This window comes from Orycteropus afer, unplaced genomic scaffold (assembly GCF_000298275.1).
Source record: "Orycteropus afer afer isolate SDZICR_OR568_19922 unplaced genomic scaffold, OryAfe1.0 scaffold00043, whole genome shotgun sequence".
In the NCBI taxonomy this organism is placed as follows: Eukaryota; Metazoa; Chordata; class Mammalia; order Tubulidentata; family Orycteropodidae; genus Orycteropus; species Orycteropus afer.
Genome location: NW_006921630.1, coordinates 7,893,840 through 7,912,753, shown reverse-complemented (window position 1 = coordinate 7,912,753; position 18,914 = coordinate 7,893,840). Strand labels below are relative to the sequence as shown.

Sequence of the window (18,914 nt, the reverse complement as noted above, 5' to 3'; positions counted from 1 at the left end):
ACTCTGTCCTATAGGGTCACTATGAGTTGGAATTGACTCAATGGCCATGGTTTTTATACACATAGAGTTGTTAAGAGTTGTGATGAATTCAATAGCAAGTAACAACAACAACAACATAGTGTTTGTTGTGAAATGTTGGTGGTTCAGTGATAGAATTCTTGCCTTAAGTGTGTAAGACCCTGGTTCCGTTTCTGAACAATGTACCTCATGTGCAGCCCCACTTGACTGTCAGTGGAGGCTTGCATTTTGCTGTGATGCTGAAGCACTTTCAGTGAAGCTTCCAGACTAAGATGGACTAGGAGAAAAGGCCTGGTGATCTACTTCTGAAAATCAGCCAATGAAACCCTATAGAACGCAATGGTCCAGTCCTCAAGCAATCATGGAGGTGGTACAGGATACAGAAGCATTTCATTCTATTGTACTTGGGGTCACCATGAGTTGGGGGCCAACTCAGTGGTAGTTAACCATAACAGCATAGTGTTTTCTACTTTGGAAAATGCTATATATCATCCCAGTTAATCCTTAAAACAACTCGGCAACAGAGCAGGTTGGGAATCATCATTCCCTTTTTAACATAGGGGAGATCTCCTTGTAGGAGGGGTCTTAAAGAACTCTCATAGCTTTTAGGTGGCAGAAGTATTTACCTGTCACGATCTCTCTCAGGTCTATCCTGCATCCTTAGTGATGAGATGTGATTTGGTCCTCCTTCTTCTTTATCCTCATTGGATTTGTGGTTGACTGTGTATGGCCTAGTCTCTGCATCACCATCCCCTTATTTCAGCGCATGATGCTTTGTAGGACCCAGTAAGCTCCCTCCATCTCTCTCTCTCCTTACTTTGAAGCCTCACTCAGGGACCAGCGTGTTTCCTGGATGCCTTCTCAGGCCACTGCAGAAGACTCAGAGTTGGTGGGTCAGCTTCCTACAACAAAATGAACAGAATTTGTGTTAATAGTTTGATGTGTTCTGACAAGCACAAATGTAACCTACACCCCTATCAAGATATAGAACATTTCCATCACCCCAGAAAGTTTCACTTCCCAGTCAATCCCCTTTCTTCCCTCCAGGCAATGACTGTTTTGATTTCTTATTTATGAGATTTTCTAACTCTTCTTTTTTTGTGAAGGGGAGTGTGGTGGGCGATTTTTTTTTTTTTTTTTTCTGAGTAGCCTTCCTATGCTATTGTTTATACCAGGGCCTCGGATTTGCTAAATTGAAAAAAAAAAGAAAAGAAAAGAAAAGAAATTACTTCCTTTGTTTTGCCTTACATTTTGGCTATAGCTTCCCTTTCCCTGGGTCAATGGAGGACAAGGTCTAGTTTGAATAAGGTTGAGGGAGGATAACATTAAACAAAGGGACACCCCTCCCACATACACACAGTGTACTTTACATCTAAACTCTCCACAGTCAATTGTTGGCACTTTTTCCAAACTCCTAATTATGGGCATTCTCCAAATCTCTCTTTAAAACTTCTATTTTTCTACTTATAAAACTCTGACCTTTCATTTTTGGTCCAATTAATAAATCTATGTAACACATAATAAGAGGCTATGATAGGCATTGAAGTGACAACATATTAACATAATATTCCTTCCCCCTAGGGGTTTGAGTTTAATGGGTTAGACCAACATACTAGCAGCTAATTTACATCCACTTTAAATCTAACCCTCCTCTGTGTTGTCTCTCTTAGTGAACAGAACTAACAACTACCCACTTACAACTCCAGAACTCGGGAAGCCTTCCTCCCTACTTTTCTTTTCACTAAGTTCCCATACCCTCAACCAATCAGTCACCAAGTCTACTAATTTCGCCTCTAAAATATTTCTCAAATGTATTCCTTCTCTCCAGTTGCTGGGAACCTATCTTAGGGTATTGCTCATCCCTCCTGTGGACCACAGTTGTCTAGCTAACCTCCCAGTCACAATCAAAACTCAGTTGGTAGGACATCAGTGGCTGATATTCAGAAGTAGATCTCCAGGCCTTTCTTCCAAGGTAGAGTCAAACCTCCAAACTTTTCGTTAGTAGCTGAGAACACTAACAATTTCACCACCCAAAGACTCCAACCAAAATCAAGGGCCTGAGTCTCCTGCCCACCCAGCATCAGTTCCTGCTGCCACCACACCATCCCTTCCACTCCAGCACCACTACCTGTCTTGGCTCCCCACATGCTGCCATACTATTCCTGCCTTTGTTTGAAATGCCTTCCTAATCTCAGCTTCCTTCCCAAAGCTGCCTTCAGTCATTGTTTAGGAATCTCCCCTAACATATACATACAAATAACCAGGTATCTCGCCTTTGTGTTTCTATGGCAACTTCTGCCATCTTCTTGTTGTTTGTAACTGCCTGCCTCTCTCACCTGAGAATTTCTTAAAGTACCTGCTTCTTTTTGTCTTCAATGCCTGGCACATAGTAGGAGATTCAATACATGCCAGGCTCTGTTCTAAAAACCTTTCGCACATCAACTCATTTAATCCTGGGATACTCAGTGAGAAAGGTGTTATTATTTCACAGTTGAGACAATGAGAGGTTGAACAACTTACCCAAGATATGACCATTAGGAAGTAGCAGAGTCGGGTTGAATTCAGCAGTCTGTAAAGTATGGCTCTTACTATGCTCATCTGCCCCTCAATATACATGTGTTTGTTGAATGAATGAATGAATGAAAGATGCCCCATTTTAAGCTCTATCTCACTGTCAGTCACTCAATTGAACAATTCTCTCTCAATAGCTTCCTTTCCCCACATCTGCCCTCCACTGCTCCTCCATCATCTCAGAGAAGCCTGGAGTCATCTTTGACTCTCACCTGTGTCTTCTTCCCTCCCCTTGCCAGTCCCATTCAATCTCTTATTACGTGTAGCTGTTTGACCTTTCCCCTCTTGAAACATCTATTAGATTGGCTCCTTTCTCTCCATTTGCAATTGTTTTCATTCAGGTTTGGTCTTCATTCTTTCATGACTAGATGACCACAGCAGCCTTGATGGATTTCTCTGACTTCATTATCATTTTTTTTTTGAAGGGGGAGCTTGTGGTTTGCATGCATTCTCATTTAATCCTAACTAGGACCGAAGAGCTAGATATTATTCAAAACTAAACTCACCACCGTCTAGTCAAATCTGACTCATAGTGACCCCTCCTTAGGTTTCCATAGCTGTATCACTATGGAAATAGATTGCCCAACCTTCCTTCTGAGGAGTGGCTGGTGGGTTTGAACCACCAGCCCTCTGGTTAGCAGTCAAATGCTTTAGGCAGTACGCCATAGCTGAGGAACTGAATGATAGAATTTGGTTCAAACAGTGTTTGCCTTCAAAGGACTCTGTTTTTTCCCAAAAGACTGGTGACCTTGGGCAAGTCATTAACTTCACAGTGTCCCAGATTCCTTGTCTGTAAAATGAGGATATTAACAGTATTTACCTCATTGTGAGAGCAACTGAGGTAACACTTAGGGAAGTGTCTGACACACAGTAAGTGTCCAATGAATATTAGCAATTAAAGTCCACAATCTCCATGCACAAATCTCATAGAATCTCTACCATATGCAGTTGGTTAATGCTCCTGAAAGAGCCCCTGAACCGCAGGTGAGAGGAGACTGCAACACTTGGCTCCTTCTTTGTCCGTCAAATGTGCAGTCCGAAAAAAATTTCCTTATGTGGTCATGTGCAGAATGTACAGCAGAAGAAATTACATCCGAGTCTGGAGGGAAATGCACAGAATCTGACCAGGTTGCCAGACCACAGCAAATCTTGAAAACTTTCTGAACTTCTTATCTACAAAATGGGAATAACACCTTTTCACAAGAATATTGAGAGAACTCATATCCTGTCTTTAACATATTTTCTGACACATGGTAAGATCTACATAAACAAATCGTGTAACACTATGAAAACGAGATAATGTATATGAACATGCTTTATTGAAGACGAGATGGATTTATAAATCACCTATCATCAAAACCAAGTATTAAAAGTTAAGGAAAGGTAAAGAGATTGTTCAGATCAGCACAACTACTGCTTACTATGAAAACACATCTTTCTATATGGAACAAACATTCCCTACCCCTCAAGTCTGAGAGAGGCAGAAGAAGACCTCCCCTTGTCGGAAGTCCCCAGAACCCCGCCTCCAGGGTCGCGTGACGCTTTGCATTGGCCCGCCGACGAGGGGCGGGCTTGTCCTGGTCACGTGAGAGCGGGTGCGGAAGTGGTGCTGCGGGAAGCTTTCGTGGTTGGCAGCTACAGAGGGGTCTGGGGGCGGGGTCAGGCCTGCCGGACGCGCCAGGAGGAGCCGGGGGAGGAGGCTGCCGCGGGGGCGGGCATCAGAGTAAGGGATTTGCCCCGCGACACTGACTGAGTGCTGGACCTACGGGTGTCCGGTGCATCCAGGCCTGCGCGCGCGCTCGCTGCTCTGGATCCTCCAAGCCGAGGCGCCGGCGGCTGCGGGAGGCCGGCGGGTTAGGCGGAGGGAAGCCAGGAGGGCGCGGGCGCCCTCTTCTCGGAGCAAGCGTGAGGTGGCCGGGGGCTGGGACGCCATGTCCATGGAGGACCCCTTCTTTGTGGTGAAAGGGTGAGTGTCGGCTGAGGCTCCAAGGGAGAGGGGGCAGTCGTACTGCCTTCACGCACCTCTCCGTTCCCATCGCTGTAGGGGCAGGGAAGCAAGTTGAGGCTGGGGAGGGGACAGTGGGAACGGCTTAACCTGAAAAACCATGACCAAGCGTCCAGAGACACTCCTTCCCGTCCTACCTGGACTGTGAAACCTGCACTTACATCCAAGCCCCTGGTAGTGGCCTCCTTCTGGCCTATGCAAGGTACAACTTATTTGGGGGGTCGGGAGGATCAGCAGCTCCGCAGGTGGGGAGAGGCACAGGCCCTAGCCTAACGAGGGGTTCTAGTCCAGCTTGGCACTCTACTTCGAAGGAGGGAAAACAGCATCTGGGCAGGAAAAGGGAAATGGACCTCCTGAGCTTTGTAGTTGGTGTTGACGGGGGTGAGCTCCCATTGTCCATTGAGTTTGGAGCACTCGCCTGCAGACTGGTGACACCACAACAAGCCTAGAGGCGTCTGAGCTCGTTTAGAGGGAGGGAGGCGGGGGCGGGTGTTGACCTGGGAGACTGGGGAGCCTTGCACCGGAAGACAACTCCATTCATTGGGGGAGTTTTTACTGAGTAATGAGAGGAAAACAGTCGTTCAGACCCAGCGATGGTGTTGGAAAGAAAACAAAATGAAATCAGCCAAACTAAACTTTGAGCTTTCTGTTAGCAACCGGGATTTTCCCACAGTGCTAAAGGAAATGAGTAGTTTCTTTTAACTCCCTGATTTCATCCAGGCTGTTTGACAGGTTCCCCCCCTTACTCTTATTTTGCTTTTCAGACCAGAACTGCCTCATTTATTTTTCCCTGTTAGCTGTCGAGACTCCATCTTTGATTGTTTGGCTATAGACACTTTAATTTCATTTCGTTATATCAACTTTATAGTCATTAAACAAATGCATGAAAGTTCTAATTCCGATATGGTAGCTTATTTCTAATAACTTGTCAGCTTTTTGTTTTAAAATCTGAGAACAACTACGGTCTTACAAGATCAGTAGTAATAAGCCTAAATACTGCTGGCTTTCATCCAATTGCTACTAACTTTCTATTTTAGCAGTGGATAAATCTGACCAGTTCCTTTGGTGTTCATTGTTTTTAAGGACTCTGTTATCCTTTATTCTCAAAATATTTAAGTAGTAATTTAAGTAGTAATTTAGGTAAAATACTTAATTATACAAAACATTTATACTACTCCTTTCCATTTTCCTAGAAAGGTTTTTCTCAGAAAAAAACTGAGTTGTACGTTTTGTGTTATTTATTAGAAACTTTGATTGGGGTAAATTTTAAAGTTTTAAAGCTCTGTGCTTTTCCTTGAACAGACGTCTTTAATGCCATGTCACAAAGGTTATCTTTGGCAGTGTAGATCAAAGATAATCAGGTGTTTGTTTTTTTTTTTGTCTGTTTGATTTTCAGTGGAATTTACAAAAACCCTAAATTACTTTGCCCTTTTAACATTTCTTCTTTATCAAACACAGCCTACCAGTGCTTGTTCACTGATGTCACTGCTTTATTGGAACATAATAAAGTTGGAGTTCTGGTTGACTTTTCTTAGTATATCATTTTAGCTTATGTCCTTAAGATGTCTGAGGATACCTTCTGCAGTGGAAGGGTAAAGTCAGCCATGGGAATGCCACCAAATTGTTTATATGATGGAATACCTGGTGGCACCGTGTTAAAGCTTTTGGCTGCTAACCAGAGGGTGGTGGTTCAAACCCTCCAGTGGCTCTGTGGGAGAAAGATGAGGCAGCCTGCTTCTGTAAAGATTATAGCCTTGGAAACCCTATGGGGTAGTTCTGCTTTGTCCTAGAGGGTCACTATAAGTTGGAGTCAACTCTATGTCAGTGGGTTTGGGTTTTTGGAGGGTTGATGTTAAAGGGTGGTCTGTCATGGGGAGGAATTCCACTGGCAGAGACCCTAGATGAGTACTGTGTAAGTTTAGAAATCATCAAGGAGAGCAGCCCAGATGGAGTAGGAAGTTTTTTGGGGAAAGTAATAATAATAGCTAACATTTAAAGATATGTCTCCTATGCCAGATAACTGTGTGCTAAGCACTTTATATGAGCTTTTGTTTAATCTTCTTGACAGTTCTATGATATGAGTACTAGATATATTTTAAAGATAAGGAATATAGGGAAGCACAGAGGGGTTAAGTTACCTGCCCGAGGTCACACAGCTGGTAAGTGGTGAATTCAGATTTAAAGAGCCTAATCTCACTCATACTGTTGATACTTCACGTTATGAGTAGAATAAACCAAAAAAGCAAACTCACTGCCATCGAGTTGATTCCAACTTACAATAACCCCTGATGGGTTTCTAAGGCAATAAATCCTCATGGAAGTGGATTGCCCCATCTTCCTTCCGCAGAGCAGCTGGTGGGTTTGAAACACCAGGCTTCTGGTTAGCAGTCAAATGCCTTAGGCACTGTACCACCAGAGCTCTTTACAAGAATCTATGGTCAGGTTTTGCTGGCCTAAGGAAAATCTCATCTTGAGCACATTAGAGATTTTAAAGAAGAAGAATGATGAGAAATTAGGTTTTAGGAATACTGATTTGGTAGCAGAGTTGGGTGTGTATGGATGAGGAAAAATTAGAGGCTCTTGTAATTTAAGCATGACAGACATGATTAGTGCCTGAATGTTTGAGTGTCCTTTTATGAGGTTTTTAGCTTATATTTTGTTACCTTGTTCAGAGTAGAATCCCCAGCCCGGCAGTGGGGCTCTCAGGGCGGATTTGGTCCTGCTTGCCCCCAGACATTCACAGTGTCCTTTGCAGCAGATCTGCCCAGTGCAATACGTTCTGTTAGCCTTCTTCATTCCTGACCCTGCATTCCTTCGGTCTCAAGTCCAGTTAGTCATCGTGTTCCATCAGTGGTATCCCTTGGATATCTCTGTAGTCTTCTATTGGTAGTTTTGCTACCCTACTTCAGGTTCTTGTTTAGTTTCTTGTAAGCCACTTCTTCAGCAAGCCTCTTTGCCACCATAGTAGTCTCTTCACAGTGCTACCAGGGAACACGATTGAGTCATTTCTCTATTCAGAATCTTTCATTCTAAAGTATTTATTGAGTGTGTGTCATCTATGTGCCAGGGGGCTGAGATAGACAGCAGTGAATAGAAAACATACCTATACTTTTGGAGAGCATGTTCTAAATGGGAGGGACAGACATATTAAACACATTAACAACTGTGTAGTATATCACATGGTAATAAGTTCTGGAAAAAGGAGCCAGGCAAAGAAAAAGATGCATCCTTTGGGTGTAATTTTTCTTTTCTTGTGACTATAGGAGGAAGTGAGGTTTGGTGGAAATAAATGGGTTTTGGTATTCACACTGACCTGTTCTTGGAATCTCATTTCTGCCAATTATTTGGTGTAACTTTTGGCAAGTTACTTATCTGCACCTGTTTCTTTATGTACAAACTAGTCTTATACAAACCAAAAAACCAAATCTGTTGCCATCAAGCTGATTCTGACTCCTAGTGACCCTATGGGACAAAATAGAACTGATCCATAGGTTTCCAAGGCCGTAATCTTTAAGGAAGGAGACTACCACATCTTTTTCCTGTGGAGTGTCTGGTGGGTTTGAACTGCTCACCTTTCAGTCAGCAGCCCTGTTCTTAACCATTGTGTCACCAGGATTCCTTCTAGGCTTAATAAAAAACCAAACTCAATGCCGTCAAGTCAATTGGACCCCTCCTTGGGGTCCAGTCTCTGGAAGTAGATTGCCCAACCTTCCTTTCAAGGAGTGGTTGGTGGGTTTGAACCTCCAGCCTTCTGGTTAGCGGTCAAATGCCTTAGGCACTACACCACCAGAACTCCCCTAGGCTAGGCTTAATAGGGCCTGCTTTATAGGTTATGAGGTTAAATGAGATAATGCATGTATTACCTAGCACAGTTTTGAGGCATATATTAAATGCTCAATAAATATTCCATCTTTCCCTTTTTAAATGTCTGTTTATATGTTTCCATCCCAAAACACTGTTTTCTGTGGATAACCAAACCCAACCCACTGCCTTCAAGTGGATTCCAACTCGTAGCTACCCCTTAGGACAGGGTAGAACTGTCCCATAGGCTTTTCCAAGGTTTTAAATCTTTACTGATGGAGACTATTCTCCTGCTGACCTTGGTCAGCAGCCACATGCTTTAACCACTATGCCAACAGAACTTGTTTTCTGAGAGTAAAGACCATGTCTTACTGTTTTTTTGAGTAACATTTAAAATAATGAGCTCTGGTGGCATAGTGCCTAAGGTGTTTGGCTACTAACCAAAGGTTGGCAGTTCAAACCCACCAGCCACTCCACAGAAGGAAGACTGGGCAATCTACTTCAGTAAAGATTTACCACCTCAGAAACCTAAAAGGGATTGCTATGATTTGGAACTGACTCAATGGCAGTGAGTTTGTTGGTTTTTTGTTTTGTTTTGTTTTGGAATATATGTTTATTTAGAAAACTTAAGAAATAAAGAAAAATTTATTGAAATGCCACCATCTGGAAGTAATTAGTTAAAACTGTAGTGTCTTTCTTTTCCATCTTTGTTCTTACTTACAGTATCATGTAATGATATCCATCAGTTTTTAATTACTTATGTATCAGCAGTGCTGTAAGAAACAGATTGTCTTTTTATTCCTTATGAAGTAGTTAGTATTATTATCATCATTTTATAATGAGAAGAATGAAATTTAGGGAATAAAGTACTTCTCCAAGTTTATAGGTTTGTCTGGTAGTGTAGTGCCTAAGGCACTTGACTGCTAACCAGAAGGCTGGAGGTTCAAACCCACCAGCCACTCCACGGAAGGAAGGTTGGACAATCTACTTCCGTAGTGATACTGCCTCGGAAACCCAAGGAGGGGTCGCTATGAGTCGGGGCCGACTGACAGCACACAACAACAACAACAACAACAAGCACAAAGGCCAGGATTTATATGTGTGTATATTATTACTAATAATCATTTTAGAACTTTGGTTCATGTTGAATGTATGGTTTTATGGCCCTTTCATCTGTATTTCCTTAGATCCTTAAAAAGTCTTGTGGGAAGGGGACTTTAAATGACTACATAGTGTTATGTCACATAATTTATCTCTTAGTGTGGGCATTTATGATATTTCTGATTTTTCACTGTTACAAGACTTCTTGTCATAGGTCTTTATTGGTAGCTCTGATTATTTTTGTACAGATATATCTGTATTCCTTTAGCAGAATTGTGAATTCACAAGGCATGCACATTTTCTTTTTTTATTATTATTGTGATTTGGGTGAAAATTTACAGAGCAAATTCACTTTCCATACAGCAGTTTATGTACACTTTGTGTCATGACATTGACCACAATTCACCACAATACAATAGCTCCCCTCCCGCTTCCTCCTGACAGTCACCTCTTCCCTGTGTCCATCCCTCCATGCACCCCTGAGCTGTCTCCCTGGGCATGCACATTTTCAAAGCTTTTGATGCCTTTTACCAGATTGCCCTGCAGAATACCCCCTCTACCCGACCCCTGCAGTGTTTGAGGTGTCCGTTTCCCTTAATCCCTTACCAGTACTGGAATCTCATTTCTCTCTTTATTATTTTGCTAGGTGCAAAATACTGTATTTAAATTGTACCTTATTCATTTTTGTATTCAGTAGGGACTCATTCAGCCTTTGATAAGTGAACCCTTACTGAGGTTTCAGTCCTGTAGCGTTTTTCTCTCTCTTATTGGAAAAGCTTTCAGAATTTGTAACTTCCAACTGAACAGGTCACAAAGAAAACTGCATAATTGAGCTTGTTGGAATATGTGAGTATATTAGCACCAAGTGCGAGTCTGGTAAAAGGCACGAATGTTGTGGTTCTTTAATATTTTGCTGGCTTGGAGGTTGTTCTGGTTACCAGTGCCACTCTGACAGAAATATACCACAGATGGGATGGCTTTAACAAACAGGAGTTTATTCTTACAGTTTGGAGGCTTTAAGTCCAAGTTCAAAGTGCCAGGCTCTAGGGGCTAGGTGAAAGCCCCTCAGCCTTGGGCTTCAGCTCTGCCTCCAGTTCCAGGCCCACTGAAGCTGGAGGATTTTCTTTACTCAGGTAGCTACTGGCTGCTGAGGCTGCCAAGCCCAAGGTTGACAAGTAAAAAGTCACAGTCCCGATATTACCAAATCACATGGCAGGCCATTAATTCAAGTCCATTGTAAGTCCTAAGGTTGGCAGTGTATGGCAGGCTGCTGAACAATGACACGGCTACATGTAGGGTTCAAGGTGCCATAAGCTAGAGACTATCCCCAAGGCTTCTCCTTATATACAGGAAGCAGACCACATCCCAAAGGCAGCTATTCAGCTGCTTGTGGTAGATCCCACCATGGAGTTGATTGCCAGTCTCATCATGGGGAATCAATACCACCAGCTGCCCAGTCACTCAACCAGGCCCAGCCAAGTTGACATACAAACTGAACTACCACAGAGGCTCTGCTGCCTGAATAAGGATAGTTTGTTTCCAGGTTCTTGGCTATAGATCAGTGTAGAAATAAGTAAGCAGATAGTATATATTATGTCCCATTATTTTATTACTCTCTCTTGTCTATTTGTCTGATCTCTTAACACTAGATTGTGAGATCCTTGAGGGCAAGTGTTACACATTTTATTCACAATATTGAGAAAACTCTATTGGTATAAAACCAAACACCAAACTCATTGCCAACAAGTCGATTCCAACTCATGGCAACCCCTATTGGGTTTCCAAGGCTGTAAATCTTTACGGAAACAGACTGCCCCATCTTTCTTCCGTGGAGCAGATAGATGGTAGCCAAATGTCTTAACTGCTATACCACCAGAGCTCTTTAATTGGAATAGTCACTGTGAAAAAAAAGGCCTGTTTGCAGAGCAATTTTGGTCCAGTAAAATGAAATGTAAAGCAAATCTCATGTAGTACTTTAAAAAAATTAAAATCTAATGTGTCATTGTAAAAAAAAAAAAAAACTTTGTAAGCATTTGTTATAAATTTGTTTAATGTCTAAAACTGCATTTGACTCTTTGAAATTGTGTAGTTAAGCAGACATAGGAGGCAGAATACATAAAAGAGTATACATTGTGTGTGAGATTCTTGAATAGTTGAGATGCTGTGGAGATTGAAAAAAGGAAAGACATACAGTGGGAATAGTGGTCAAGGATACTTAAGTATAGAACCAGGAATGAGAAAGGTGAGGATGAGAAGACCTACCCATTGAAACAATTTGTTTTAGTGAGAATGAAGTTGGATGTTAAATTCAGACAGTTTTGGGGTAGGAGGAATTGTAGAAAGGGTTTTGAATACCTCCCTGAGGAGTATATAAATTTAATCTGATACCTATTGTAAATTCTTAATCATGAGGAAGTTTTAACTAGCAGTTACTATTCACTTGCCTATAAAAAGGCAAGGTGCTGGTGAAGAATGCTGAAAGTACCATGGACTGCTAAAAGAACTAACAGATCTGTCCTGGAGGAAGTGCACCCAAAATGCTCCTTGGAGGCGAGAATGGCCAGACTTTGTCTCACCTACTTTGGTCATGTTGTCAGAAGGGACCATTCCCTGGAGAAGGGTGTCATGCTTGGTAGGGTGGAGGGTCGACGAAAGAAGGGAAGGCCTTCAATGAGATGGATTGACATGGTGGCTGCGATGATGGGCTCAAGTATAGCAGGGATCATGGAGCTGGCATGGGATCAGGTGGTGTTTCATTCTGCTATGCATGGGGTCACTATGAGTCGGAAGCGACTGGACGGCACCTAACAACAACAATAAATAAACAATTTTAAGGGAAAGAGCCAGGGTTCAAACACAGGTCTGATTTTCACAAAGAAAATAGATTTTCCTGAAGGCTTTATGAAGATGGGATTCACTAGGTCTTGCTTGGTGTAGTGGAAAGAGGCTCCTGTTGAGGGGCGCAAAAATTGAGGCAAGCAGCCGGAATTATCTTAAGTCCCAACTCTAACGTATGCAGGCTAGATCATATTGATACTAACTTCCAGATCTAAAAGTCCAGTGATTGGGCTTACGTAGAGGTTTTGCGAGGTAAGAAGTAGGAGAAAGAGTCAAAGATGACTTGTCTAGACAGATTTCGAAACTTGGGAAATAATGGCACTGTTGACTAAAATGGGGAAGTTAAGGAAGCAGATTTTCTTTCTTTTTTTGGGGGGGTGGGTATCTTTTTGTTTGAATACTTCCTTTTTTTAGTAGAGAGAATATGTTAAGTTTTTTTTTTTTTTTTTAAAAAAAGCATTGAATGATCAAAAGGCAACTAAAAATATAAATAATCCTGGTGAGTGGTTAGGGTTGAAAATACAGACATTCCTCTCCAGGGAATGGTCCCTTCTGAGAGTCATTAGCTTCATGGGATATTTTGAACTAGTGGCAGAATGCCTAACATGACTGCTAACCAGAAGGCTGGTGGTTCAAACCCACCAGCTACTCCTTGGAAGGAAGACTGGGCAACCTACTTCCATAGAGATACCACCTCAGAAACCCAAGGAGGGGTCGCTACGAGTCAGAATCAACTCAGATGGCAGTGTTTGGTTTTGGTATGCTGATGAGCATCTGAAAAAAAAAAAAAAAAAACAGTTGTCTAGTACACTCTGACTCCCAAGTGTTTCAGAGTTGAACTATGTATGCTCCATAGGGTTTTTGATGGCTGATTTTTCAGAAGTAGATCATCAGGCCCTTCTTCCAAGGAATGTCTGGATGGACTCAAACCTCCTCTGTTAGCAGCTGAATACATTAATTGTTTGCGCCACTCAGGGATTCTAATGAGCATTTAGAAACCACAAAAAGAGTGCTGAGAAACAAGGTGAAGTGAAGAAGAATATCTGTGAAAAACTAGAGCAACACAGTATCACAGACACAAAGGAAGTCTCAAGAAAATTGATACAATGGGATGTAGTATCCAGTACAGTGAAAATGAGGATGAGTTAAATTCATTGACTTTGACTAGCAGTGTCATTGGTGGCAGTAGTACTTTCAGTGAAGTTGTGAAAGCACAAGCAGGTTGGGATCAAAAATTATATATAAATGTAGTGAAGACAAAGGAGCTCTGGTAGTGCAGTACCTACAGCATTGGACTGATAACCAGAGGTTAATGGTTCAAACCTACTAGCCGCTCTGTGGAAGGAAGATAAGGCAGAGATTTACCACTTTGGAAACCAAATGGGGGTCCCTATGAGTCAGAATTGACTCGATGGCAGTGGGTGTGGTTTGTAGTAAAGACAAGCAGCCCTGATGACACATGGATAAAGCACTCAGCTGTTAACCGAAAGGTCAGTAGTTCTAACCCACCAGCCACTCTACAAAAGAAAATGTAACAGTCTGCTTCCTTAAAGGTTATAGTCTTTCAAAAAACCCTATGAGACAGTTCCGTTCTGTTCTATAGGATTGCTGTGAGTCAGAATCGATTCTATAGCAATGAGTAGTAAGGATAATTTTTTCACAAGAGTCATTACGAAAGATAATACAATGAGGTTGAATTGGGAAATGTCAGTAAAGTCAAGTAAAGGGTATGAGTATGGAAGTCAAGACAATTAAAAAGAGCTCTTTCCTTACCTAGCCCAAGAGCTTGGTGGTGGATCAAGGGTCAGTGGGGTAATGGGCAGAAGCCAGTGCTCGTAGGGTGAGGAGTGAGAGGGTGATGTGGTTGCAGAGGTAGGCTTTTCAAGTTTCGTTACTAGAATGGAAAATATCTGCCTTTACTAACCTCTTTTATTTAGTATATTAATGAAACTGAGACCTTTCTCAGGTACAGATGCTGTGGCAGATTATATTTTTCCAAAGATAGCACTGTCTTTCTATTTGTATATATATATGTCTTGTCCCAGTTGTTTTTCTTAAATTGTGTAACTGGCCCTTCCTCCCTCAAGAGCTAAGGTCTATGTTTCCTTTTTTTGATCCTGGTCATATCTTTGTAACTATCTTGACTGACAGAATGAGGCAGAAGTGACTCTGCTTGATTTCCAAAGCTGTCATAAAAGGCAACCAATTCAGCTTCCTCCTGGCTCTTCCTATCTTGAGATGTAAACCGAGGGTGCCCTGAACTGACACAGAAGAAGCCCGGCTATGCTGAAGTCATGCTGCTGGAGAGGTCAAGTGGAGAGAATACTTAGAGTTAATAGATTCTACTGAGGAGCCCCCTTTCTTACATCCCCAGTCCACTGACTCTTTCAGCTGGGGCCCTAGACACTGTGCAGCAGAGGTAGCCAACCTTGCTATGTCCTGTATGAATTTTCAACCCACAAAATCTATGACCATAATAAATAGTTATTTTACACCACTAAGTGTTGAAGTAATTTGTTATATAGCCTAGAACAGATTATCAGCACGGTCAAAGAAGAAAGGAGAAATCAAAAAGATGAAGGAGGTTGCAGGTACAATTTGGTGGTGCAACTGAATGATAGATTTTGGGAAACAAAAGCTCCCTAATGGCCAAGACTCTCCTCCCATTTTACTTTGCAAACTTGGTTAGATCCAAATAAAACTCTGGTTTGTGGGTGTCTGGATGTTTTTACCTGTAGCTCTAGAGGTTGGTTGGGATGGTGATCCTTTCATGATGGTAGAACAGGTAGGAAACTTGCATGGGAGAGGTTCAACTATCACTGACAAGGAGACAGTGTTGGACTAGCTTCAAAAACAAATTAGGTTGGTCCAGCCAATGTCAACTTTTTATTTAGAAGACAGGAGAATCTGGTTTTGAAAGCTTGGATGACTTATTTTTTGCTCAAAAGATACATTCTTGAAAGGTGTGGACTATGTTGTATTTGATAGCTGCTTGTGGGTAAAGAAGCTCTGCGTTACAAATGGTCTCAGACATAGGCTTGTGGTAGATTGCAGCAGGGGACCTTCATTCTGCTGTTCATAGGGAGTTTAATCCAGGAGGACATGACTGGTCTTACTATTTTGATGGATTCTTTGGTGTATAGCAAAGGAAAAAAAGCTTTGTGCTTGCTATTACCAACATTGTGGGTCTTTTTGCCCATGAAGTGCTGCCTGTGTAAGACAAAAGTGACTCTGGAAGCATCTGCAGCAGGTGTGGGAGCAGAGAATCTGCTTGACCCGTGATATCCTTCAAGGAGCTGGAAGAGCTTTCTCTGGGTAAAGAGTTAAAACTATAATTCCTAGGAAAGTAATTAGCAAGTTTTCAGTGAAATGGTGTCAGACATGATTCCCAAAGCTGTCAGTAAGCAGATTGTTATTTACCAAGAAGTTTGTTAAGATGAAAAATTCTAAAAATTCAAGTGGTACCTGGTTCCTCATGGAAAGTTCTTAGTGTTAGACTTTAATCATTCCCATTGTCTAGTTGGAATTAAAAACTGAGACTAGCTGAACCAGAATTTATAGGAAAAAAATTCAGTATTTTGTGAGTTTGAGCTTTGGGGGACCACAAGCAAAAGTGAATCGTTGTTGCCTGAGAAGTCAGCAGATGCAGTTGCTTACTCAGAGTGAAGTGCTGACTCTTACAGTGAAGTGCTCACATGGGTAACTGTGTGAAACAGACAACAGTGCTGGTGCACATTTGTGTGGAGTGCCTAAGAGACAGTTGATGCAGAAGTAACTCCCTTGTCTTGTCTGAGAAAGTAGTATGAAGAAACTGGTTGAGCACTTTCTTCTTTCTCTTGTTAAAACACTCAAAAATCTCAAACCGATTACATGATCATATATGGCTCTGTTTTATTAATTGATTTACTTGGAATGCCAAGTGATTCTAAAGATTTAGTTCTAAATGCATTCAAGTGATTAGGAAGAGGGTTGTCTCACTGGTTATAATCTCACACATTATAAATGTCTTTTGTGACTCTTAAAACTATTCAGAAATCCCTATTCAGAATTTCTTAAAAAAATTCTGATTACTCTGAATTATTTAGCTTACAAATAGAACTGGTGTGTGACCACTGTTGCTTTCTGTTTCCCATTCATGCTTCTTTTTCAGGCTATTGGTCAATTGAAGAAAAATTGGGAGATGTTTTAAGCTTTGAGGAACCCCACTGGCTGCTATGAAAATAGAATTCCTTGATATGTTGTTGTTGCTGTTAGGTGCCATTGAGTCATCTCCGACTCATAGCAACCCTATGCACAGCAGAACAAAACACTTGCTGGTCTTGTACCAGCCTCACGATCCTTGCTATATGTGAGCCCATCATTGCAACCACTATATCTGCCCATCTCATTGAGGTCCTTCCCCTTCTTCATTGATCCTCCAGTTTACCAAGCATTATATCCTTTTCCAGGGAATGGTTCCTTCTGACAGCATGACTAAAGTAGGTGAGACAAAGTCTTGCCATTCTTGCTTCCAAGGAGCATTTTAGCTACACTTCTTCCAGTATAGATTTGTTAGTCCTTTTAGCAGACCATGGTACTCTCAGCATTCTTCTTCAACACTACAACTCAAAGCAACTCAACTTCTTCGATCTTCTTTATTCCTTGTCCAGCTCTCACATGCATAAGAGGCTATTGAAAATATCATGGCTTGTGTTAGGCACACTTTAGTTTTCAAGGAGACATCTTTGCTTTTCATCACTTGAAAGACGTCTGTTGCAGCAGATTTGCCCAATGCAATACGTCATCTGATGTCTTGACTGCTGTTTCCATTGTTGTTGATTGTGTTGTTGTTGTTGTTGTTATGTGCTGTCGAGTTGGACCTGACTCATAGAGACCCCTCCTTGGGTTGCCGAGGCAGTATCACTACGGAAGTGGATTGCCTAGCCTTCCTTCTGAGGAGTGGCTGGTGGGTTTGAACCGCCAGCCTTCTGTTAGCAGTCAAGTGCCTTAGGCACTTTACAGAATCCTTGACAATGTCAATCTTTTCTCCATCCACAGTGAAGCTGTTGATTGGACCAGTTGTGAGGATTTTTTGTTTTCTTTATATTGAGATGTAATCCATATGCGACTGTATTCTTCAGTCTTCATCAGTAAGTGCTTCAAGTCATCCTCACTTCTAGTAAGCAAAGTTGTGTCATCCACATATTGCAGGTTGTTAATGAGTCTTCCTCCAATCCTGTTGCCACGTTCTTCTTCATATAATCCAGCTTCTCGGATTATTTGCTTAGCATACAAGTTAAATAAGTATTGTGAAAGAATATAACTTTGATGCACTCCCTTCTTGATTTTGAACCGTGCAGTACCCCTTGTTCTGTTCAAATGACAGCCTCCTGATCTATGTACGGGTTCCTCATGAGTACAATCAGGTGTTCTGAAATTCTCATTCTTTGATATACTACATTCATGATGTATATACACTCCTTGATATACTACAGGTTATTATAAAAGGAGTTCTGGTGGCATGGTGCCTAAGACATTTGACTGCTAACCACAAGGCTGGCAGTTCAGTCTACTTCCGTAGTTAGTGATAACACCTTGGAAACCCAAGGGAAGGGGTCACTATGAGTTGGATCCAACTTGACGACAATGCGTTGTGTTCTATTATTATAAAGTCACTCTTTTGCGTTTTATGTGTAGTAGAGTTAGATCAGGCAGTGTTCTGCTGTGCATGGGGTCGCTATGAGTCCGAAACGAGTCGATGGCACCTAACAACAACAACAAAATGGTGGATATTGGCCAATAGAAGTCCCTTGGTACAAACTTGACTACTAACCAAAAGGTAGCACTTTGAACCCACCAAGAAGTTTATTGGCCCAATGCTAAGAGAAAAAGTTTTTAAAATCTTGTGACTGTATCTAATCTAAAAAGCATAGTTTGAAGATCTGAACCACTGCTGCAGTCCCTACCTTTGATTCTTTGTGATCCATTAAAATATCTGTCTTAGAAATATAAAATAAATGACTACTTCGCCTTTCTTATTTCTGTGGTGCCAAATGAAAACTAAATATAAATCCTGTGGAGTGTTAAGGGTTATCTAGGCATTGAGTTGTAGCATTTTTCTAATTCTTGCCTTTTATTTCTTCCATAAAAACTCACTGTCATCAAGTCGGATCCGACTAATAGTGACCGCTCCTTAGGTTTCCGAGGCAGTATCACTATGGAAGTAGATCGTCCAGTCTGCCTTCTGAGGAGTGCCTGGTGGGTTTGAACCACCAGCCTTCTGGTTAGCATCAAATCCTTAGGCACTATGCCACCAAAGCTCCTTATTTCTTACTTAGGATATGCTTAAAGACGTCTAGATTTCACACTAAGTGTTACTAGACTCTACACCTCTTCTCCTCTCTCCCCATGTCTAATTATTTACAATGCCTTAAGAGTTGTAGTTCTGAAAGCATGGTCCATGGATCTCACGTTGTTGTTGTTGTCGTTGTTCTGTGCCGTTGAGTCGGACCCAACTCATAGTGACCCCTCCTTGGGTTTCCGAGGCAGTATCACTATGGAAGTAGATTGCCCCATCTTCCTTCTGAGGAGTGGCTGGTGG

The 18,914-nt window shown here is 41.8% G+C and overlaps 1 protein-coding gene across 1 annotated transcript in view; it reads left to right on the top strand.

Moving 5' to 3' along the window:
- The first annotated feature begins 4,520 nt into the window (after positions 1-4,520).
- Positions 4,521-18,914, top strand: part of STX6 (syntaxin 6) — a 60,545-nt gene continuing 46,151 nt past the window's right edge. Inside the window, exon 1 of the mRNA XM_007937689.1 lies at positions 4,521-4,555. Coding sequence (XP_007935880.1) covers positions 4,521-4,555 — 35 coding nt within the window. The remainder of the gene's footprint in view (positions 4,556-18,914) is intronic.